Genomic DNA, 23,624 nt, shown 5'->3' with positions numbered 1-23,624 from the left:
TAGAGCTGTGAGAGTTTGCTACGCATCTACACCTTCTAAATTCTAGAAAGGCTAATTTCACCTAAAAACATGACCGCTCTTGACACTAGTTGTCAAAAACTATCACTGCACACAATAAACTCAACTCTACTCCCTTGCCCGCCGCATGGCATCACCTTTTCCGCAGCCTATACAATGATCATGAGCCATCAGCAGATCAACATCTACAGATCGGCTCTCAACCCAAGGATCATTGGTCCCCACCCCGAGGGTGCAATCACCCAGGGCTCTTCCTAGTGTCATCACGTCCCCGCTAAGTCATCTATGCCCTCCGCGATATGCGAATGGCTAGCGCGCGAAGCTCGAAGCCTCGTTGAAACCATCGTAGGGATGGCTTGGAAGAGTATTCGGGGGATGTTCCCCTATAACGGTGTTGTCGTAAGGAGATTTGGGCGTACACGGCCGAGGCGGTGGGTATGCAGTAAATGGGGAGGCGCGTAGATGATTACTTCAAGCGTTGATACGCTTGGTGGGTAAGGTGGTTACTGAGATAGTGGATTTCAGAGGAGACGGTGATGGGCAGACGTTCTTGATATGTGGATGCGGCTGGTCAGATCGAGGGTGTGGTTGCAGATGCGGATTAGGTGTTCTATGAGCATGTTGAAGGAGAGCCCATTAAATAAAATTAGAATTATCAGATTCTGAGGCTTCACCGTTCGTGTGATGAAAAGGAGTTAGAAATGTATTTCGTATATTCGTACCCAGTGTTAAGTTGTCCAGGCGTCGGCAAGGAATGAGCGTGTGTCCATCATGTCGCTGTTAATTCGGCGATCCGCCGTTCGATCTCCGGAACTTGTCTCAGTTGTAGCTCTAACTCTTCCCGCTCATCCTCTAGCTTCAGCCGCTTATCTGCGTCAAGGTCCGTGAAAATATATTTTCCTTGCCCATCGAATTGCAAGATCTTACTATGATACTTCCATAGACTGCGTCTGTGACTGACTGTCATGAGAGTAATTCCCAGTGCTTTGGCATGATCGTACATGATCTTCTCCATTTCAAGAGTTACACTGGAGGTGCATTCATCAAGGATTGCGTATTTGGGGCGATTGTAAAACAGTCGTGCCATTGCGACTCTCTGTTGTAGGCCACCTGAGAGGACATCTCGCCATTCGGCTTCGGCATCCCAGCCATCAGGAAATGTACTGACCAGATGGTCGAGGTCCAGGATTCGAAGGATATCGAAGAGGTCCGAGTCGGTGATTCCCTTACTGCGCATGGTGCGTAAAGAATCGGGGTAGATGATCTGTTGTCGGAGAGATCCAGCGCTGAGATAGGGCCGTTGAGGGACATAGAATACTTGCGCGAGAGAAGGCTTCCGTACCGTCCCTCCATATACTGGCCAGAGGCCGCCCAGAATTCGGAAAAGCGAAGATTTCCCGCATCCGTTCGGCCCTACAACTAAGACGTGATCTTGAGATTTCATCGAAAAGGACAATGCTTTCACAAGAATGCTGCCGCCAGGGGTAATTATAGGCCTGAGAAGTTAGCAACAGACTTTCCAAGTTGGACGGTCTGATCACTTACACATCGATAAACTCGATATCTTCACTCTCGATGATAGTACCTCGACCCTTCATCAATTCTAACTGCTGACCGGATTCCTCGTCCGCAATCAGAGTCTTTTGAAATCGTCCAGATTGGATATCATCCATTACGTCCAACAGGCTTGCAGCCCGAGATGTATATCCTGCCAACTCGGTGATTTCTTTGTAGGAGAACATGACCCGACCAAACGCGTCGGAACTAGATAGCAACATTCGTCGATTGGTGACGAAGCTTTCAGTCCGGTCCCCCATTGTTGCGGCCGTAGTGCCTGGAATCTTGAAAAAGACTGGGACACTACAAAGAAGGAGACCTAATGCGCCCCAGGCATATTTGATCACAAAATCCTAGTACCTATAAGCAATTGCCACTAGAATTCAGCTGTAGTTAAAAGACTTACCTCCATGATACCATGCGTAAAACGGCGCCTCAAAATATCTATATCTTGATTAGCAGAGTAGGAAAACCAACCAGCAGGTACATACAATTAACATGTTTGATAAGTGTGAAATAACCCTTGTCTAGCGTGTCCTTTTCTGCCTCATGGCCATTGTAGAGAGCAATCTCTTCGCTGTAGTCTATTAATCGTGAATGCTCGAAACGAAATTCGCCTTCCAGCCGTGCCTCGTCTGCCACGTATTTTCCAAAGGGAGGCGTTAAAGCCCTCATAAGACTTGCAGAAAGCTGCACCAATAATGACATGAAGAAGAGTCCTAGGCAAAGTCAGTACTTGTAACCCTAAGACTAGCGGTATTCAGGGGTGGGATGTATCCAGCACTTACCTTCTCCACCTACGCTCTTCGATAAAGAGTAGTTGTAAATTAACATGTCTAATGTTGGCTTGGCTAAATTTCCATATAACTCGGCCAAGCTATTTGCAAATTTTGCGACGTCCACAGTAATCAACTGGTCTGCATTCTTTATTCGATCGTCTAGGGCTGAAAGAGAATAGAACGTCATATTCGATAGGTATCTGTCGTGGATATAGTTCGTTAACCGTGTTCGGTATTGCAGAGACAGTTTGCACTGGTGGTAAGAGAGCTGTGGCGTATCAGTATAAATCACAAAAATGGACAATAGCTGCCAGACATACCATGGAATTGGTAAAAGTGGCCGGTATGGCAATCAACATCCACCATACAATCCCGACCAGGAACTCTCTACCTTTCCCTCTAACAAGACTGGAGACCAAAGCACCATCCATCGCAGCAACTTTCAAGCTAATGAGAGTCCTGACGACTAAGAAGATAGTGTGGCTGACAAGAAGCCTAAACTCTTTGCTCCGCCATCCCGGTATACATATTTTCAACAGCCGGAACAGATTCTTGAAGAATTCCCTATTCAGCTCAACCTTCTGCCTCTTGCCAGGCTCGTCATTCCCATTGCCCAATGTAGTAACACCACGCTTCCGTACAGCTGCCTGACGTGCAGCAGCAGCTTTCTGTTCGGATATTGCAGAGCGAATGCGATTGAGGAGGGCGAAGAAGAGGGTCAGGTACACGGTTCGCGAAATCTTGGTTCGGTGCTTGAGATAGAGCGACGTGAGCTCGGAGACGATGCTCTTGAGGGTCCGGTCTGGAGGCAAAAACCTCAACTTCGATTGTCCTGCCATTGCTGTGTGGTCGGATTATAGGTAGTCTAGGGATGACGGAGTGTGGCGACGAGGGCAAACTGTCATGCGGGGGATGAAGCAGAGCGCTGGTTGGTAGACTTCATGAGTGTCAAGCTGTGAATATGGGTATTGCCATTGGAACGGGCGCAATAATGACAGATATTGATATATATACTTTCGCGCTGCTGGTTTGTTGTCTCGTGGTGATGTTGTCGACGTTGAGGTTCCCACTTCCCCAGCATCCTCGGCATGCAAGGGTACGAATACGAATTTCACATGGCAATACACTTGAATCGCATCTCCCCGATTACTAATAACAGACGATTGAACACTATTAATTCATGAAATATTTTGTACTATAGTGAGGATTTATTAATATGATTTGGCAACTGTGGTATTATTATGATTACTTTGAAATCTTTCATAATATAAAGCCCAATTTAGACTACTAAAGTGGTTCATGTCCAACTTTATAGGGTAGCATCAAACCCGCAAAGATATAGAGGAATTTTGGCTCAAAAACTGCATAGTTTTTACCCTTATATACCCAATATTTTTGTTTCGCCCTAATATATTTATAAATGGGGAAGCCCTGTTCTCACACCTAAGTTGTTTTTAGTTTTATATTTATAGTCGAAGCTGTTAAAACTAGTCGAAATATTTATTGCCTTCCTTTGTGTACCTTTACTATGGCGAGGTTTGATCCTATCTTATTATACCGTTTGCTAGGCCTCACCCTCTTGTCACTAGGGGGTAGTTCGTCTAGAAAAGTCACGAGAGTAGTTTAGGATTGAGTTGCCTGTTTGCTTTCTATGAATGTGCGGTGCTTGGATACAAGCTGTCTAGAATCGCATAGATAGCAAGTAATGACTTCTAATCTTAGTTCTTCCCATATACTTCTCTATCCGACACGAACATGTTCCGATCGATTTATGGAAATCCCAGGAAACCGTTAAACAGTCAACTCAACATCTTGGCTCCCCTCAATGAACTTCTTGTACGGCTTTAACGCTTCTTGCACCTCTCCACCCTCTCCGCAAAAGTTCATAACCTGCTCTGGGCATCTTCCAATAAACTTCATTGGATCCAGGAGATCATCGAGGTCTCCCCAGATAGGCTTGAAGAATTCGGTCTGCTTGATTCTTTGGATCAAATCGTTCTTTCCGCCTTCCAGCTTCACAACAGCACTCGCTTGGTGGCTCAAAACCCGGATCTCCTCATGGGCATCTTGTCTTGATTTACCGAGAGCGACAAGCCTCATGATAATAATCTCGGTTGCTTGGAATGGAAGCTCCTCCATGATATGACTATGGATTCTCTTCGGGTAGACGACAAGACCGGACACGACATTATCGAGAGTCATGCAGATGGCATCAGCGCTTAAGAATAACTCGGGGATGTAGATTCTTCGAATGGCACTGGATAATTATAACCTTAGCGTTCTCCTTCTGAAGAATATTTCGAGAGATCAGAGTACAATAAGCTGTCTTGGGATCACGTGACTAGAGTAACGGGGGACGAAAGGGTTCAAGGAGCCAGGGTATACATACGAGTCGTCCAAAGTTCTCTCAAACCACTGTTGGGCATAAGTGTCTGATGCGTCCTTGTTCAGGTTTGCCAAGTGACGTCCGAGTCCTATAAAGCACCATTTCAGCCCTCAAGGTCAAACGGAGATGCGTCTGTCGGTCTGAAGAAAGCCTACTCACCAGCGATTCGCTCACTGCGCATTGGATTCCTTTTGTAGGCCATAGCGCTGCTTCCAATTTGATCTTTTTCAAACGGCTCCTCTAGCTCCTTCTGGGCTGCCAGATGTCTGATATCACCGGTGATTCTCTGAACTGTTGCACCAAAGGCAGAAAGGGCATTGGCGACTCGGAGATCGACCTTTCGGGAATACGCTGCAGCAAATCCAGTCAGCCAATGCAATAGTTTACACAACCACACTGCTTTCAATGTCCAGGTACAACTTCGGCACTCTTTGAAGTATTACCGCTCTCGGAATGTTCAAGTACCAGTTCAACATTCTACTTTATAGTCCAGCGGCGGAGGATTCAAAACCTTGGGAGTGAGCTTACTTTGAGTTGAAATCGGGTAACAGGAAGGGAAACCGGCCTTCTCCACGAGGAGATCATTGAGTTTGTCGACTTTCTTACTGTCACCTTGGAAGATCTCCATGCTGCATGTAGGTATTAGCAATTGCTAAATGGAACGCGTAAGGATTTGACTAACAATGATGCCTGAGTGCCTGTTGTACCCTGTGCACCGCGGTAACGCAAGTCTTCGCGAACTTTGGTGATATCCTGGAGGTCCATGAGCAGGTCTTGAGTCCACTGAGCTGCTCTACGTCCAACCGTGACCAATTGAGCTGATTGGTAGTGGGTATAGCCAAGTGTTGGCATATCCTTATACTCGATAGCGAAGTTTGCTAACTTGTGGATTATGACAGCCAATTTGGGAAGTAGGAGATCCAGCCCGTCACGGAGGAAGATGAGATCTGCATTATCCTACTTCATGTCAGCACATGCTTGTACTCACCTATACCGGTTCAACACTCACGGTACAGTAACAAGAAGTTGCTCCCCAATGAATAATTCCAGCAGCAGCAGGAGCAACTTGGCCAAAGGCATGGACGTGTGCTTCTTTCAGTTAATATATTACATTCATATGATTGAATATTTGGAAGACAAACCCATAACATCATGTCGACGCTTCCTAGATCAATTTATTAGACGTATGTTCTCATGTTTTGTGGTTGTGTAAGTACTCACTTCTCCTCGACAGCAGCAACCTCGAAGTCATTATCAGTCATGGTAATATGGGCTTTCATTTGGGAGATGGCTTCATCGGAGATGTTTAGCCCCAGCTCCTTCTCTGCTTCTGCGAGCCAGACCCATAATCTGTTTTAGAAAGTTAGTTTAAACCTGGAATATCTTAAGGGTAATTGCTCGGCAACTCGACAGGAAACGGATGACGCAAGATCATAATGGAGCAATATATGTTCAAAGCCAAAAGATATCTAGGAGCAGCAATAACACAAGGGATATCCTTACTGTCTCCATGTTGAAGCCCGAGTTCTTGCAGAGAAGATAGTCTTCATTTCCGTGCCTAGAAGTTCAAAATATCAGCTTACTTGTATCACGTGGAGATTGTATTGCCCCGCCATCATCGCCCCATATCAGATTGGAACCTTTGGAAGACATGTCTATCCGGTGGGGAATAACTTACTAGCATAGCGCGAAGCTAGCGGCGTCTGGTAAGTATCGTTGCCCGACATCTTGATCAATTGTTGTTTGAGTTGTGTTGTGGGTGTTCAGGGATGTAATGTGGAATGTTTTCGTGTTTGGTGGGGGAGATTTTAAACCCCGAGCCAAATTTTCTGCCGAGCTCACCCCACCACGTGCGGTATCATTCCCGGATCAGATGCCTTATTTATAAAAATAATTAAATTATCTGTTAATGCTAGGTCGTATAGAAATAGAAAGAGATTATAGAGTTTGTAAGATAGGAGTAAAATAGTAATATTATTCTATGAGAGTGTACGAAAGGGATGGAAAGTCAATATAGATAGGTAGGTTCGGCCAGAAGTGTGTAATGCCTGATTTCTCAGGCGCCAATGTATACCCCTATTTTCCTGTCAGGTGACGACCTATAATACTTTGATGAAATTACCTACAGTATTTATTATCAAGAAGATATTGTAGTTTTAGGGTTATTAAGAAGGGTTGGATTTAATAGCGACGTCTGAGCCGACATCCTATTTCCACATCTCACTATATGCAGAGAGAAAACCTCCTAGAGGTGAATTTTAAGCAAGAGCACAGCTACAAAACAAATGCTAATCTTTAAGCAGGTGGTATTCGCATATCCCACTCCATCTAGCAACATACCTACCTAAGGTACGTATCTAAATATATATGTATATACACTCAAATAGGGCAAAAGAGCGACAAGAACACCCACAAATATGTCCACACACAGGCACATATCCTGTGTAACCTTTTTAGACAAAACAGAACCAGCCACCGAGTTTTTGGCGACCATGCCGTACCCTATGCACACTGTTGTTCTCGGCCGCTTCCTTATCATTACATATTAGAACATATGTGCCCCTTTATCCGAAGTAGCCTATCCCCGTAGCTCAAAATAAAAAGTCGTCCGGCGAGCTAAGCCAAATCCCATCAATCCTCTTCAGTTACACTCCCAATCGGCATCACGCTAACCTTACTACTCTTCTTCCCCAGCTTCAACATGCTAAGTCTCTTCCTCACACTCCCCACTCGACTCACTGTATCAGCTTTAGTCGAGGTTGAGTTGCTCCTTTGCAACCCGTCTCCATTTCCGCCACCGGTCACAGCACTTGAGAAATCAGATTGCGTGACCCATCCCGAGTCGTCCGTTAGCGAAGGCTGTGTATTTGCCCTGCTGATACCATTCACGCCGTTACTATGAAAGAAAGACGAGGAGCGTTTGTTCTCCTTCGCTTCGTCCCTTCCGTTGGGGACCAAGGGCGGTTTGGCTGAATTTCCATTCCCGTTTGACAAACTCAATCCGCCTATCGACTCCTGGAGCTGATGGTCCGTTCCGCGTTTCAGAAAGCTAAGTCGACGATTCCGATGAGGAGAATCGAGGATACTGGTATCCTGCGTAGCAAGCGTTCCATTTGTGCCACTATGTGGCAGCAAGCGCATGCTCTCTCTGCGATGATCGCTTAGATTTGGACTTGAGATCGCCCACGAGGGTGTAGGCGTGGAATTGCGTGGGTGGGTTTGTGGGAAGGAGAAAGACGAGAGCTCGGGGGCGAACGTGGATTCGAAATCTGTGTTAGATTTTAGAATTCTGATTTGGAGACTGGGGTGTAGAGAGTGTAAGAGAGATGGGGGAGATCTACTTTGTGCTAGTGCATCCTTGCTCTCGCGGGGGAAATAGAGTTTGGAGTTGGGTTTGGCGAACATTGCTAGGCAGCGTTTGATCATGATTGCGTGGTCGATGAGAGCGACTTTTAGCGCGCTTTCGAGGGGCTGCAACTCGACTTCCTCCTCATCCTCGTCAGTGGTTTCGGGGATAAGTTCTCGATATCGTGCAACAGTGGTGTCGGAATTGGGATTGACGGAGATGTCCAAAGCGTCGATGAGGAGAGGAGCCATGTCTTCCTCCCCATCGGCAAGACGTTTCTCAACTACACACATCTCTTGAGTTTTTCGGATCACGCGTTCTAGTGCTGTTTCTAAGGGACTGAGCTTCAGTCGGTCAATGGCGACAATTTCGCTGCAGCGGAGGATGGCAGGGAAAGCTTCGGCGGTGGTGTAAATAATCTTCTCAGCGGAGTGCTCAGTAACAGGACCCGAAGTGTTTCGTTTCGAGGTCACAGAAAAGACTTGTGGATGAGCAGAGAGCAAGTAGTCCCGAATGACTTGAGGAACTCGGGCCCGTTGGAAGACGTGGTGGTCCATGTCACGATAGGGGGTGAGTGAAGAAATCTGGAGGAATTGTCCTTCAACATCCTCAATATCTCCGCTAGTGACGATCTGTGCAGTAGGATGCTGTTCTTGCATGCGATCTGTGAAGGCTGACGTCTTTTCAGTCGGCGAACCTTCGAAAACAAACTCCTTGTCGCGAAGACTTGGTAGGAATCCCATGCCTCGGTACGTAACACGGAAATACTTGGGCACAAGTTTATCGCTCTTTGCGACTGTCTCGTAAATATTGGCAATGGCTCTTTGAGTCCGGGCTAGCTTGGAAAAGTCGTAAACATTTTCCATGTATTGAACCTGGAGCTCATGGTACGTATCCAGGGCACAACTCCAGGATTCGCCTTCCTCGAAATACTTGATCATGTCGAAGTAGATCCGTTCCTTGCGATCAAATTGAGATTGGGCTGGGAATTCTGGGTCTGCTAATGGAGGTACGATCTTCGTGGGGTCCCATTCATAAAGGTCGGCATGAAGGCGTAACGCAAGTCCAGCCTCGGTAGGATTTCTGGCATCTGCTTGGAGTTGCGCGAGCTGATGGACGTATGTGATAAATATTTCCTCCTTTTGCATGTCCCTCAGGAACTCCATCAATCGTAATCGATGGATCATATGCGAAGCCTCGCCAGTGACATCCGCACTGTGGACCGCGACCAGTAGATCTAAGAACTCGCCAATAGTGGCAATGAGCTCTTGCAATGCAGGGTACAGAGGATCATCGCCTGATGCAGCGAGAGGATCAAATAGCACAAGGAGCTCATTGATGAATAGTTTCTGAAGGATGCTCTCCGTCATTGGTTTCCATTTGAACAGACGATCAAGGCAATCAATCATCTCGGTCTGAATAACTGAGAGATCTTCGCTCAACGTCCACTCGCTCACTATCATCGTTTGCAGGACCTCAACGGCAACTCGTCTGAGACCTTCGTGGACGCTGAGACAGAGCTCGACAATAGGTCCGACCAGCCCAGGTACGTATTGGACTTGATAACCACCCATTTTCGACAGGTTATATTTTAGTTGCTCGTCTGGACCCGTGTCCCAACCGATGGTCTCCCAGGTTTGTCTTAGCAAGTCTGCGCCCTGTTCTCGGATGTCGCCCGCGATCTTCCATACAGCTCGACGTTTCTGCTCGGGAAATGTCTCCAGCGCCAACGCATCACTACCAACTAGCTTGAGCAGAGTAGTGAAGAAGCTTTTCCATAGCTCGGTATTGTAGCCTTCGGCATCATCTGGATCTGGGAGGAAAGACTCTAGCAAAATACTCGCAATATATTCCAGCGTCTTCATCGTCGACTTGTGGTGGTAGATGTGCACACTTAACCAATCTGCAGGAAATGCCTCACAATGCAGAATGCTGAGATGGACATGTAATGTATCCTCTAGAAGGGTAGCCAAATCCTCATCCGCGAGTTCAAGCTGCATGCCAGCAGGTAGCGTAGAAATTGCGGAGAGGACAGCGGATAACTCGATAAGAGCTTCGTCAAAATGAGCAGGTTCAGCAATGGGTTTGCTGGGAAATGGATAGGTGGTGGGAAATAGAAGCGAGAGACGTGTTTTCTCAGTCTTCGGGGCTGCTTGTAACACAAGGTAAGAATGGATGAGTTTGGGTAGGTAGTCCGGAATTTCTGGCCCTAGTCCTTCGACTTGGGTTGACAGGATAGAACAACACAGCCGAACTTGGTCTCTCCACTGTTCGGTGACTTCCGCACCCTTCCCCCAATGTGGTGCTATCCATCTAGCCGTGTTGGCACTCAGTGCAGCTCTCTGTTCCGGCTGCGAAAAGAGGTCCAACTTGGAATAGTTGATAATGAGGATAAGTTTATACAGAATGAGCTTGCCTTTAACCAGGGCACAGGCATCCATAAAGTCGATCGCGATATGGAGTATTTCCTCCTTATCCAGTAAACCAGCAAGTTCCGGCAACCAGGTATGGAAGTGCTGGACAGCCAAAGTCTGACTTCCGACAAGAATAGGAGCCGGGTTTCTCATAAGGCCATCCAACGCCTTGAAGATGGACTGCAAGTGTCGCGTAAACCCAGTAGATGAGCTGGTTATCCCAATTCCGGCTTCTTTCACCTTTTGTTGGTCCCGGGCATGGGTGATGAATTTGAGGATATGACGAACCACTTTGAAAGTAGCTCGCAGCTTCCGCGATGTCTCGGGATCAGAAGGATTGGCTAGGAGTCGCGTGAACGACCTGACCAAACATGGAGTCGCAAAAGGATAGTTGAATTTGTTCTCTGCATATTGATCCACCAAAGGACCTAGGTTGAATCTGCGATCGTGGATGATACCCAGAACAGTTACCAGGGCACTAAAAATGAGGTCCTCGTACTCGTCATTGCCGCTCTGCTCGACCAGTATCCCGAAGAGGGCATCAAACACGTCGTTCAAAAGCTTGACGATCTCGATCTCAGGGACGAAAACCAACCGCTTTAGCAGTTCCCGGATCTCTCCCGGTGGTTGGTCCTTCCATTTCAACAGTCCTAAAAGGACTTTATCTTGGGAGAAGGAGGTACTGCAAAGATATGTCTGTAGCCTAAGCGTAGAGATGGGTCCAGTGACGGCCTCGTCTTTGCTGACATCGTCTTTACCCCTTGCATTCCAAGCTAGATTTAAGTATCCTGCTCTCCCAGGACTTCGCTGTGTTATTGTAGACTCATCATATCTGTATAGCAATAGCGAGTGATGGCCATCCCGGATGAACGCCTGTTGGTCCCACAGCGGTAAATAACAAATTGCGAACGGTTGGTTGGGAACATCGGACAGTAACATTACAAGATGTGCTCTAGGGACGTCGTTGGCAGGGATAGCTAGACGAAGGGTTTGACTCCACGAATCTCCACGTTCCGCAGCGGTGGATTCCCAAGAGCTCTCACCGTCTGAGTTCGAAGATGGAAAAATGCACGCCTGGATTCGCTCACCAGAGGCAAGGTGAACCTCGAACTTTATCTGCAGATTTGAACCACCGATATTGGATGGTAAAGGGTGGGCGCTACCAACTGAACGAGACAGCAACGCATGGCGAGGGAGGAAAGCTCCATCGACCGTGACATAGATATCAGACCTGGGTTTCGTGGGGGCGCCAGAAAACCCCATTTTGCTTGTTTTCATGATACCCGAGAGCAATGTTGGGGTAGCTTTGATCAACGCGTCGGCATCAGGGCTATCAAACGCTTTCAAATGTACCTGCAGTCGTTCGGCTCTGCGCGATTTCTCATAAACACCTGTTTTGCTGTCCATGAGCTCGCGAATGACTTCTTCCCAGCCCTCACCCATATCGGGCTTCTCCTCCCTGAACGCCATTGATGGCGCCCAGATAGACATAACCTGCTCAACCTCCTCATCCTGTTTCATCACCGAATTTACTTTTAATGCTCCGATCCCGACAGTCCTCGTGACAATCCTACTAACAGCGGCAGATTTAGGGTCATGCGTTGCAGGTCCTCTAGACTCCGACGTTCTCGGGGGATGCCCATCCTGACTGTACCCTCGGTGCTCTCCCTGCTCCGCTAGAGAATTGAGTTTCGAGGAAATGGGCGCATTCCGTGAGAATGCTGATCTTTGCGCTTTCTGGCCCCACATCAGACTTCTTCTCCCAACTTTGGTTCCACTGCTTGACTGTGGCTTTTCTGCATTCCACGACGTTGCTGTTCCCTCCCTTGAGCCCCCTCGCGAGCCCGGATTCCCCGCCGATACTTGATCCGTAGACCGCACCTTCACCACCAAGTATAGCTCACTATCCGCAGAAGGCATATCTCCAATATCTGCTGAGGCCAGATCCGTGAATAACGTTCGCATTTGTCCAGCCTCCGCTAGGCTTGCCAATGTTCCACTTGGTGGCACCTCGACGATATAGCTCTCTGAGAGAATGACGGCTGTTTGTCCTGGAGATTTCGAAGCAAGGGCGAAGACAAGCGTGGTAGATTCCGTGGAAGCCCCAACAAATGCTTTCACATCGATGAGAAGGTGATGGAGAGTAAGTTTCTCATGCGCAGGGGGTGAAGGCCGTTCCTCCAGCAAACTCATAATCGATTGTAGCTTTGTGATCTCCACTGCGGAATCCTCACCAGTCAACACTCTCCCCCTTTCTGCAGGATCCCGTACGATGACCTCGCCATTGAACACCTTATTTCCGTTCACCAGATCCCAAACGGTCCTTTCTCGCAGTCCCATCAATTCGTTCGTCGTCAAGACATTATGCAGAAACTGCCTGCGCGACAAATCCAACGTTTGTACCAAACTCGTCATTTTCTCCAAGAGGGGGTATTGTCTCGACAACAGGAGCTCATGCAGATTCGTAGAATGCCATTCCCGCAGACAGGAGGCAATTTCGTCGACCAGCGGCTCCGATGCAGACGTCGGGGTCTCATCTCCTATCTTAAGCATCGGTACGGGTGCCGGCGGTTTGGGGGCATTGGGGTCTCGTTTCTTGACCAGAGCCAGGGCGGGGGGTTCTCCATTCGTGGTTCGTCTCTTCTTGCTAGACTTTTCCGTTTTGCTCATCCTGGCGCTGCTTCTAATATCACTCCCTGACTTGCTCTTCCTCGACCGCGGACTCCCTAACGAACCCTCACACACGCTGCCTCGGCCACTCCCGCTGGTCCTCTGCTTCTGCCCATTTGTCAATAGCACCGCATTGAGGCTCTCCCCCTCGTCCTCCGTGTCCTCCTCTTCGCCGAGGACCTCCCTCACTTCGACGCAGCTCCGAGGAAAGATGCCGGAGAAAACGCGGGCCTCGAGCGTCTGTCCCTTGGTGCTCGTCAGGCCGGCCAGCAAGCTCGGAGGCGCAACCAAGTAGCCGCGGAACCAATCGCCATTTCGGCCGCCTTGCTCGATGATGTAGAGTTCGTCGCCAAGTTCGAGGGGAAGATCGGCCGGTGACGAGGCGCTGAAGGGGTAGATGGCGACAGCGAATGCGATACGTGGGAGCGGGGACCAGGGCATTCTCTCCCTCTGCTTCTGCTTGTGCTTCTGCTATGTAGTGTTCCCGTCTGCAACCAGTGCCTGCCTACAGGTAGAGCTCTCGTGCGTAGAAATGGCCTGCGGACGAACGAATTGATGCAGGCGTCCAGGAGATATATTATTATGTTGGGGTTGGGGTCGTGCAGCGCTACCGCGGCGAGAGATCAAGTCACAAGCATAAATGGCACTTCATGAGGGAAGCGGGTGGAATCTGCGCGCGTGCTGCGTAGGAGAGGGACGAGTCGCGGTGGGCAATTATATTATCAACAGGAGAGGACGGCTCTGGCTGCACGTAGAAACGGAAAAGTGGTGATGTTGAGCGTGGGCTTGGGCGTGGACGTGGACTGGATGTGGCAGCGCGCGCACAGAACTTTTTGTGATGCGATCCAGTCGAGCCCCTGAAGATACGAGTGCAAGACCAAGTCCAAGTCCAAGTGCAAGTACAAGTCCATTATCGACGGAGTGCGTCCCGCTATGCCCTTAGCCGCCGGGGGCCCAATTAATCAGTGGAAAAGAACTTACTAGTAGCAGCCGCGTCCAAGCCCTCAGCTACCTTGGGAATATAATAAAGGGAATATATATCTGGGATCGACTTTGTTGTATGCCCAGCCGTGGTACTGCGTTGTCTTCACCGCAGCAGCTGTACATGTATATGTACATGTACCTACCCCGTCAAAAGTATCAATATCAATCCCTCCCCCTTTTGCCCCCCTGCTGACTGGACTGGACTATCGGCAATCAGCACAGCACGAGCCTCTATGTACACTGTACGGCACAGAGTACAGAGTACAGAGCACATCGGTATGTACGATACCGAATGTAGGTACGATACGATATGCACGAGTAAGAATCTGCGGGTCCAGGGGGCCTTGTATCCTTGTGTATGGGGAAACAAACAGGTCCTTCGCACAACGACATGGACTCTGCTGTTCACGAAGCCAAGCCAAGCGACCTGAGGATTACAGTTCATGAGTTGCGCCATAGCATAGTGTATCTTCTTGCATTTCTCGTTCGTCAATATGGTCTACTAGCCATTCATTTAAGGTTAAACGCAATCCGCGTCCCCCCCCCCCCCAGCGTAGAAGTCCACAGCCCTAATACCATGCTGTACCTGTACCTCGACAAGGGAGTGTTACGATAATCACAATAGTCGTCCCGCATTTGTTTATTCAGCTCCCCTCAACACCCCCGGATGTAGAATTTCCCGAGGTTCTGTGGAAGTGGAAACAAGTCCAATGTCTCAAATCCAGAACTAAAAATACGGGCAGGAGGCACACCATCTCCCATTACACAGATGGGCCATCTTCACGGGCCGGTACACCCAACTTTCAAAGTTGCTCACGTCATCTCAGGTCGCAATTTTCGGTCGCTTTTGTCATACCCATCTATTTATCAAGTGCAAAGCCTCAACAGACAACAGCTTTAATATGATACTTGTCGACCCGCTCCAAATATCTCTGCCGAGATGAAATATCGTCCAATTGGCAAACATATTTAATGTGGCATTCGCCCACCACCCCAATACAAATCATCCAGGAAGTAGCCAGGATACGGATCTTTCGTATCGAGTGCCCGTACAATCCCATAACTCGTACCAGCTGCGAGGATGCCAATAAGTAGGGTCTGAATAGCGCCATAGAATCCCGATCGCCTGGTCTGAATAGTGACATAGTTCTTGACAAAACCGAAGATCAATAGAATGACGACCGTAACCGCGATAGAGATAAAGAGTGCGTGGGTGACATTCTCCATGAGGAAGTACGGCGTCATTGGAATCAGGCCGCCTAGACTTCATTAGTTGCCAAAGACAGTACATATGAATAAAGAGTTTTACCAATAAAGTAAGCAAGCCCCATGGTCGCTGCTGAAATCCAGGCTCGAGAGATATTGGGCTTCTCAAGCTTCAACTCGAAGTCCATCATGAACTATTCTCCAAATTATTTTCCAGCTACCATAAATTTAGAATTCCACTCACTTGGACCCAATTATCTTCATCGGCCAAGAGTGCATCCACTAATGGCCTGGTTGTATCCGCATCAATACCATACCGCCCCAAGATATCGAAGATCTCCTGTCTCTCATGTTCCGGAGTATCTCGAACCTCCGCACGCTCTCTTTCTTCCTCAGCAAGATAATGATCCCTCTCAGTGACAGCAGCGAGGTAAGCTCCTAGGCCCATAGAGATGGCACCACTAAACAGCTCAGCCAGTCCACCGATGACCACCAATCTCGCGGAACCAAGCCTAATATCCGTCAGTGGCAGAGTAGAGGTGAGAGATGTGCGACAGACGAGGATAATCCAGCAGTCAGTGCAAATGGAACGGTCAGCCCATCCGCGAAGCCAATAATTATATCTCGAATCACATCGCCATATTGGGCATGCGTTTCCACGTGGCCCATGGCTCGATGCCTGCCTTGGCCTGCAACCTGTCGCTTGATGATCTCCGATGGCGGCTCAGGTTGCAGCATCGGGGTGGTGGAGTTATTGCTATCCACGCTTCGGGGCGAGCGCCTCAAAGGTTCCATGATAAATAGTACCCTTTTGCTAATGCGACGCTTGTCAGCGAGAGACGTATATCAGTTGGCCTTAGACAGTTGTCAACCTTCAAGTTTAAGATGAAGGTAGCGTCTAGAATCACGCAATGACTACCTATAGAGATATTGCGAGATGTCTACAGTTGATATCGATGGAAATCAAAGTAGATGTGCGAGATGTAGTGACACATTATGACACAGTAAGAAGCCAAGAGAACATTTGGAAGTGATCAAACACAATAAAGAGGACGCATAGAGTAGGAGAGATGCCTTAAACAAAGCAGGGTGCAACATAACCAATATTGACCGGTAAATGGAAGAAGTCATGCTATAGCCCATGAGGTGATGAATGAGCGCTGACGAATGAGAGCAAGCGGATTTGTCAGATGCGTATAATGGAAATCTACTTACCTCTTGAAACTCTAACTTTCTCCAGCAAGTAACCTAAAAGGCGTAATTAGTAGCACAAGTCGTAATAGTGTAACAAGGCATCATCCGGTCTATTATGGCCCAGGGATATAGCAAAGTAAACATATCCCATTTTTCCTTCCATGCATTTCCTTTTCCTAGCGCCCATGAAACCAAACTAATTCCATACATAATCCGAATGATCTATGAAACCAACTACAGCTACGCACATCTCTATAGCTCTTGCAAATGGCCACTAGATCACAGTCTCGCCTACTCAACCCACCAAAGCTTTAACAAGCACAGCCGGAGTGGGGAAGATACCACACTGCTTCTTGCGGTACTTATCAGGGAATTCCGTTCGTAGCGCTTTCTCCTTCTTGATCGCCCACAGCCTCATCTGTCCATATGCAAAACCCCAGAAAAGCACCGTGCTCCAGCTCTTGGTTACAAGCGCAATGCCGAACCACGCAATAAGCTCGAACATGTAATTGGGGCATGTAACGAGGCCGAAACCGAAGCCCTTGGGGATACCCCTTTCTGTTCCTCCAGGAGAACGCAAGTTGCTGAGCGCAACGTGTGTGTAGAAGTTGGCCACTTCGCCGAAGATATATAGTACTAATCCGACGATGTTGAGTTTGTCAATTGTGGGCGATGAACGCGCGGCGTAGGATGTAGGTGCATAGATCCAGTAAGCGATATTTAAACCCGAGAGTACCCAGTAATGGGCGGAGTTTTTGAAGATGTTGCGTAACGGCATCGTGGCGAGGGAGAACTTGTGGACGAAAAGGGTCTCATATTCGCGCTTGAGGAAGTGCAGAACTATCATGGCCATGCTGAGATGCTGGGAGGTTGACATAGGGCCCGCATTCTTGTAGATGTAAGGTCGGATGACAAGGAATAAGAGGTGTATTAGGATAGGTCCGAGGTATTCGATCACGAAGACTGTCGTCCAGGAGAGTTGCGGACCTGGTAGGCAAACAGTAAGTATAGTATCGCTAAGGCGAGGCACAGCTGAAAATAGTATACCTAAGTCCTTGATGAGGATCTCCCGCCCTGCCATAACCTCCTTGTGCTGGCTGACAAGAGCCTTCCTGTCCTTCAAGATCTTCTTCTTCTCCGGATCGCAGATGCCCAATCGTTCCGGGTCCATCCCACCGGCTTGTAGACCCAGCCTATCCTTGACATCTTGAACTGTCGATCTCTCTGTAATTTCGATGTTGGCTGGTAGCTTCTTGATAGGATTTCGGGGAGCTGGTAATTATAATATTAGCCATTGAGAGCTTATATATTGAGTTGGGAAGGCTTACATCGTTGCGTCACTTTGAGGATAATTGGAGGCGCCATTGTGGAACGTTGAGCGAGGTTGAAGCTCGAAGACAGCTTTCAAGTGCTGGGGCTGGACTTGAAGGATACCTAGTGCAGCGTGCGCAATCGCAGGATGTTGTCGAGCCTTAGTATGTTTTCGCGACCATATCTTCCGTTTGTACTGTGATGCTTTTTAGCCTCAGCTCGACGGGGGGTTGCAGGGCCGGGAAGACAAAAGCTTGGCAGCCGCCCAACCAATTACTACACAACATATTGCATGTGAACCTGCGACCGCGGCCAATTCAACGTCTTTCGAGATAGCAGTTATTCGCACGCCTCCTTCACTTAGGACGATAACATTGGTATACATCCAGAAAATTTTAGATACTGCTACGGGCCCCTAAGTGGGTAGCACCGGAAAGACGAAACGGCTTCTATGAAATGAGTTGTAGCCTTGTTTTGGGTCAGCGCTTGAGCTTCTCATCACATCTCAGGCAGGAAGGGTGGAGTAGATTATGAGGATATGAGGATGCTGCTTGATTTTAATAATTTTAACCCCTATCTGCTGGAGTAAATTCTGCCCTATTGGTCAATTTATTCTACTTACTGTTGGTTTTGCATTTATCTCTATTTAATATGCCCATTGCAATATATTTTCCATTATCATCCGTATACTAAACTATTTTAACAAAACATGTCAGTAGGACCAGTTTGATTTTCGAGAGAACTCATATGTAAGTTCCTTTTACCGCGTGCGCCTTGGTTTGTGATATACCTTAAGTATGGACGTTGATATGTTGAGGATTCCAAGTAGCAGAGTCGGCACAGCTTAGGCATATAGCCGGTGGGCAGAAATATAATTTCAAAAAATAACCAAGGGCTTAAGCCACTGTTTTATATTTTTTAAAAACAAATAATACGAATGCATCGTACAACTTATAACATATATCTCTAGTCATGATTTGCGAACTCTGCAATAGAGGCACAGTACGTATAACCAGATATGAACTAAAAAGGTTACAAGTACAATGTGGATAGAGATGCATATATACTCCGCCCGATGCTATCGGAAAAGGTTATACCGTTGCGGGGAAGTGCCAAAGGTGGAGCAATAGCCAAGCGATCCGGCAACTATTCCATATGCCACGAAAAGCCTCAAATGTACCGGTCAACAAAATATAAGTCTAGTCTCTAGCTAGAGAACATAGTACTGATCTTACTACCGGAATGGTAAAACAATAGGGCCAGGAATGCCCCGTGGAGCCGCAGGCGTCAATGTTACTAGTATGTATGAGAGTGGACCTATGCTTAGATATGGAGTAGACGAGTTCGGCTTCATATATGGAGTATTAGACTATCGAGATCCATCTGTGCACAAGTGGGATGTCTTAGACCTTAAATAGATCAATAGCTACTCCATTCCCCGCGGTTGTAAATCATAATTCCCGCGGTCTACCTCACAGCATCATCATCATCCAACCCCACCATGGCTCCAAATTTCGACATAGCAGGCAAAGTAATTGCAGTTACTGGCGCAGCGGGAGGAATAGGCTACGCATGCGCAGAGCTCTTCCTCTCCCAAGGAGCAAAAGTCTCCCTAGCAGACATATCCGAAAGCGGTCTCCAAGATACAGTAGAGAAACTAGCCTTCGCAGGATATCTAGGGAATATATTCGCGCAAGTCATAGACGTTAGAAAATCGAAGGAAGTGGACGACTGGATCGCCAAGACTGTGGAGAAATTCGGGAGGTTAGATGGAGCGGCCAATATGGCGGGTGCGGTTCCGAATTCTTTCTCTATCGGGGCCGCTGAGGACTTGAATGAGCCTGATTGGAATATAAGCATTGATGTTAATCTGACGGGAGGTAAGTCTACGTTTCCTGACTTGATTGTAACGGCGTTGAATGCTTATGAGTCGATTAGTTATGCATTGTATGAGAGCTCAGCTCAAAAACATGAATAATAAGGGAAGTATTATCAACGCAGCAAGTGTAGCTGGAAATGTCGGAGGGCCTAAGAATGCAGCATATATAGCTGCAAAGCACGGCGTTGTTGGCCTAACGCGAGTAGTAGCCAAGGAGGTTGGCGAACGAGAGATAAGAGTCAATTGCATAGCTCCGTAAGTCGAACCGACCTAAAAGTACTTCTTAAATTCTAATTCTAATTCTAATTTTAATTAAAACAGTGGTGGTATCGACACTTCTATGGACAAAGAGTGCGTAAGTCTTGCCGGAAGCGAACTAGAGGAGCTTTCGTCGCCAATCAATCGGAAAGGGTTGCCTAAAGAAGTTGCCCAGTTGGTGGCGTGGTTGCTCTGTGATGCCAGCTCATACATCACCGGCACAGTTCAGGTAAGATAACGCCTCGCGGGGCTGAATTTGGCAACTGACGTAGCTTTAGGTAATCGACGGAGGCCTCACTTGCTAGGGCGTTGAGCAATCATAGATATATGTCCCAAGACGAGTCTAAACAAGCGGAACTCAATATATTCTCTTTGATCTAGTCACCGAAGTGTTCTCATGAACTTCTGAACTGAAACTCATATTTTGATGTGAGAGATGAAGCGAAAGTAGGGTGTCGGACTCTAGGACCTGCTCATGGATTTCCGCCGATGCTGGGGAAAAGGAGAGCAAGTAGTTGGGTTCCTAGGCTTCAACGAGCAAATGTCGAAGTATTTGCGGTTGCGCCCAAGCCAATTCTGATTCTGTTCGGAGGGTTTCTCCCTGTGCCATCTGCCACATCCCATGTCTTATGTGTCGAGTGCTGTTCATGTATGTTGCGTTAAGTGTTGATCCGACTGGGTCGGCCGTCTTCAGCATTGAGATAGTATCTTCTTCCACCATGAGCACGCCTTAATTGGAACAGTCCTCTGTATTCTTCGCGCCAGTCTGTCAGCATGCCAGTTTCATTAAACCAAACTGGGCAAGGGTCTCACTTACGCAAAGGTCTCAAACGGTACTCCCCTAACCCTTCTCCCGTCTGTTCCATCATTCAATGCCTCCCATCCTTCTGGTTCAAAACTCACCTCCGCCCACCCCTCAAACATGCGCCTCCAATAACAAGTTTGCGCTGCTGCAGTCAGATATCTATCCCTAAATACCTGCACCCCAGATGTCGCAATGCGTTTCGCTTTGTCGACATCAGCAAGGAGGGGTAGGATCTTTTCCTCAAGGTCGGAAAAGTCGGGTTTGACTTCAACGAAGTTTTGATTCTCGCCAGATGGAACAAGGAGTGGGTGATGAGGTTCCAGCCAGGTACGTGGTGTGGGTATAATAACAACGGAGTCACAGTTTTGGAGATACTTTCCTCGGCCTGAATAGCTGTGTCCTGCGTTCGCAGAGTTAGCAAAGGGGAAAATTCAAACATAAATAAAATAGGAATCGAACGGAAGGAAAAGACATACCTTCGGTCTGAACGACAAATATATACTGACAATGCGCACTTATACTCAGCGCATTGCCAGCATCTCCTTTCTTAACCATCGTCTCATTCGCCCAGTCGACACCTTTCACATCAGCCCACTCCTTGCCATTTGTTACATCTAATAACTGGCTCCTATGCTCATTTGTCTTAACAGACCCCCTCCATATCACCTTCTTAATTTTATCTTGGAAATTAATTTTAGTATCTTGCATCTCGCGGCGAATCTCCTCATACCCGCCCACGAGATCAACTGGCCAACTCCAGTATCCAAAATCAGACATCAGCCACTTTTCCTCTTGGTCTGCTGTGCGGGAAAGCGCCCAGATGCTATGGCCAACTCCATCGGGATCGGTGAGGTCTGAGGGAGAGAATGAGAACTCGATGTTGGGGATTGGTGTGGGCGAAGTTAAGATAGAGCGATGGATGGAGTGAAGAAGGGCGAGAGCACGGGTGCTACCATATATGCTGTCACCGAATTTGGATTCAGAATGTAGAGCTGGGTGGAGTTGTGAGATGAATGACTTGTAAAAATCTTCTAAGATTCGGAGGGCCTTGAGTTACGCAAAAGCGGAGAAGAAATTTCATACCTGTTGATCAAAAATCATCGCTCTTACGGCGCCATCCTCTCGCCAGGATATATCAGTATCCTTCAGTGTGATTTTCCCAATCTTTTTCCTGTATGCGATAGCCCGTTTAATCTCCGAGAAAAGTCCAGGAAACCCGGCATTGCACTGTTTTGTGGTGAGCCCGTACGCTCGTGCGTCTCGTGTGGTATCGAAGGCCCATTGAGAATTAGAAGTGGCAGTCGCTGCAGTCACTGATGAAGCCGTATCGAAAGTTGGTTTATGATCAGGCCCAAGGACGCTCTCTGGTGCAGTATTATCATCCTTTAATCCATTGTTCTTCGGAGGTTGAGGCTGTAGGCCTGGTTTTATAGAAGAACCAGTTTCGGTCGTGTTTGGGACTGGTGTATGAGAGAATGGACCTGATGCAGCCCCGAGTTCTGATTTCAACCGTGTGCCAACGTCCTTCAGCACCCGAGGAAATGGTCGATCATTTAACGGCAGTAAGACTTGACATGTATACACGATAAGGATACATAATGCTAATGCGACGATTACGAGTGAATGGCGACGGAGGGGACCCTTTAAAATGCCCATTGCTCCGTTCGATAGATGCCCCTATTACTGACTCTGAATTTGACGATATGTATATCAAGCTGGACTATTGTATCATGAAGCTAAAGGTGTAACTGCTCAGGCTATCATAATATAGTTTTGAAGAGGGAGAAAAAATCGTATACAAAATCAAGGGAAACGATACAAATAGGAGAATTCAGATCCCACGAGAACTTCCTTCCATCAGGAGTCAGACTGACAGAGACTAAGCCCTAGGTAACGTGTCACAGCTTACGCCAACTACCCTTCAATTGACCCATGCCATGCCGCGCAATCATTGTACATTGCCCTGTAGGCAGACGAGATATGAAGGAGTTTATCACGTACAAAATATAGTGGAAAGGAGGTGATTTGCCAGATGAAAGACTCAAAGATCGGCCGCACATCACTTGATTTAAGGCACAGACAAACTTGTTAGGGTTATGAGACAAGCAAAATACCGTGTTGGTTTCCAACTGGCTAGGAGAATCAAAGGAGTAACATTGAACATTCGAAGTGGGGTCGATATATGTGTGCGGCGCATGCGATATGAGCGTCTACAAGTAACCCTATACCACCGTTGGCGATATATATGCCAAGGTATATAGTCAGTCCCTTCAGGCAGTGCTAAAACAAGTACCGAAGATGCTTGAATTTTAACAAAAACTCATAGTTATCACACGTGTAGAAAGCGATACGAAGTAGCAAATGGCAAGTCTTCATTTTCGATAGGTATCACTCTATTGTATTGTGCGCTATAGGCAGTTGCTTAAACATTGGGCAGACATCAACATATGTACGTAGTTGAGAGCAGAGCATACGTATGTCGCCGGCAAACGGCGCGCCGTATCCAGGATAGAACGAGAGTTGATCATCAAACTCAAAGACATCCCAATGCGGAACCCATCGCGTATTACGCACAGCACCTACTAGGTACGTACGTGGGTACCGTACGTAATACCAAGCAATTCCCATGATAATTGGAAGTCACAAAGGGCAAACGAACCACTGATCATGTATCGTGAAGGTACCAGTCCATATGCCGAGGCAAACTTCAACCCCGATCGAGATACGTAGTCCGAAAAGTTTAACAGAACACAGCCCCCACGCAACATAAGGTAAGGTAGGCACGGAATGCCTGTCCTGGTTGTTAGTTGGTGTTTG

The 23,624-nt window shown here is 47.6% G+C and overlaps 6 protein-coding genes across 6 annotated transcripts; 1 reads left to right on the top strand and 5 right to left on the bottom strand.

Moving 5' to 3' along the window:
- Nucleotides 1–787: 787 nt before the first annotated feature.
- BP5553_00150 (p-loop containing nucleoside triphosphate hydrolase) lies at nucleotides 788–3,193 on the bottom strand (the record flags this gene model as incomplete). The annotated part of the gene is made up of 6 exons (XM_032008773.1): nucleotides 788–1,514; nucleotides 1,564–1,928; nucleotides 1,982–2,019; nucleotides 2,067–2,294; nucleotides 2,364–2,622; nucleotides 2,675–3,193. 6 exons carry the CDS (start codon nucleotides 3,191–3,193, stop codon nucleotides 788–790), a joined length of 2,136 nt encoding a protein of 711 aa, XP_031872827.1.
- A 952-nt stretch (nucleotides 3,194–4,145) lies between these two features.
- On the bottom strand, nucleotides 4,146–6,467 carry BP5553_00149 (Adenylosuccinate lyase; the record flags this gene model as incomplete). Its single annotated transcript, XM_032008772.1, has 10 exons — nucleotides 4,146–4,611; nucleotides 4,744–4,828; nucleotides 4,900–5,091; nucleotides 5,269–5,369; nucleotides 5,423–5,697; nucleotides 5,750–5,829; nucleotides 5,883–5,905; nucleotides 5,962–6,090; nucleotides 6,244–6,298; nucleotides 6,419–6,467. The coding sequence occupies 10 exons, from the start codon at nucleotides 6,465–6,467 to the stop codon at nucleotides 4,146–4,148; spliced, it is 1,455 nt and encodes a 484-aa protein (XP_031872826.1).
- Nucleotides 6,468–7,371: 904 nt separating this feature from the next.
- On the bottom strand, nucleotides 7,372–13,611 carry BP5553_00148 (uncharacterized protein; the record flags this gene model as incomplete). Its single annotated transcript, XM_032008771.1, has 1 exon — nucleotides 7,372–13,611. One exon carries the CDS (start codon nucleotides 13,609–13,611, stop codon nucleotides 7,372–7,374), a length of 6,240 nt encoding a protein of 2,079 aa, XP_031872825.1.
- A 1,512-nt stretch (nucleotides 13,612–15,123) lies between these two features.
- BP5553_00147 (uncharacterized protein) lies at nucleotides 15,124–17,919 on the bottom strand (the record flags this gene model as incomplete). The annotated part of the gene is made up of 8 exons (XM_032008770.1): nucleotides 15,124–15,413; nucleotides 15,464–15,554; nucleotides 15,605–15,872; nucleotides 15,920–16,185; nucleotides 16,576–16,608; nucleotides 16,859–17,541; nucleotides 17,602–17,826; nucleotides 17,883–17,919. The coding sequence occupies 8 exons, from the start codon at nucleotides 17,917–17,919 to the stop codon at nucleotides 15,124–15,126; spliced, it is 1,893 nt and encodes a 630-aa protein (XP_031872824.1).
- Nucleotides 17,920–19,366: 1,447 nt separating this feature from the next.
- Nucleotides 19,367–20,307, top strand: BP5553_00146 (Uncharacterized protein; the record flags this gene model as incomplete). Its single annotated transcript, XM_032008769.1, has 4 exons — nucleotides 19,367–19,745; nucleotides 19,804–19,999; nucleotides 20,066–20,231; nucleotides 20,281–20,307. The coding sequence occupies 4 exons, from the start codon at nucleotides 19,367–19,369 to the stop codon at nucleotides 20,305–20,307; spliced, it is 768 nt and encodes a 255-aa protein (XP_031872823.1).
- Nucleotides 20,308–20,815: 508 nt separating this feature from the next.
- Nucleotides 20,816–22,463, bottom strand: BP5553_00145 (uncharacterized protein; the record flags this gene model as incomplete). Its single annotated transcript, XM_032008768.1, has 3 exons — nucleotides 20,816–21,207; nucleotides 21,284–21,824; nucleotides 21,891–22,463. 3 exons carry the CDS (start codon nucleotides 22,461–22,463, stop codon nucleotides 20,816–20,818), a joined length of 1,506 nt encoding a protein of 501 aa, XP_031872822.1.
- Nucleotides 22,464–23,624: the final 1,161 nt, after the last annotated feature.

Source organism: Venustampulla echinocandica, assembly GCF_003357145.1.
Source record: "Venustampulla echinocandica strain BP 5553 chromosome Unknown scaffold_0, whole genome shotgun sequence".
Classification (NCBI taxonomy): Eukaryota; Fungi; Ascomycota; class Leotiomycetes; order Helotiales; family Pleuroascaceae; genus Venustampulla; species Venustampulla echinocandica.
This window is presented reverse-complemented; position numbering and strand designations above follow the sequence as displayed.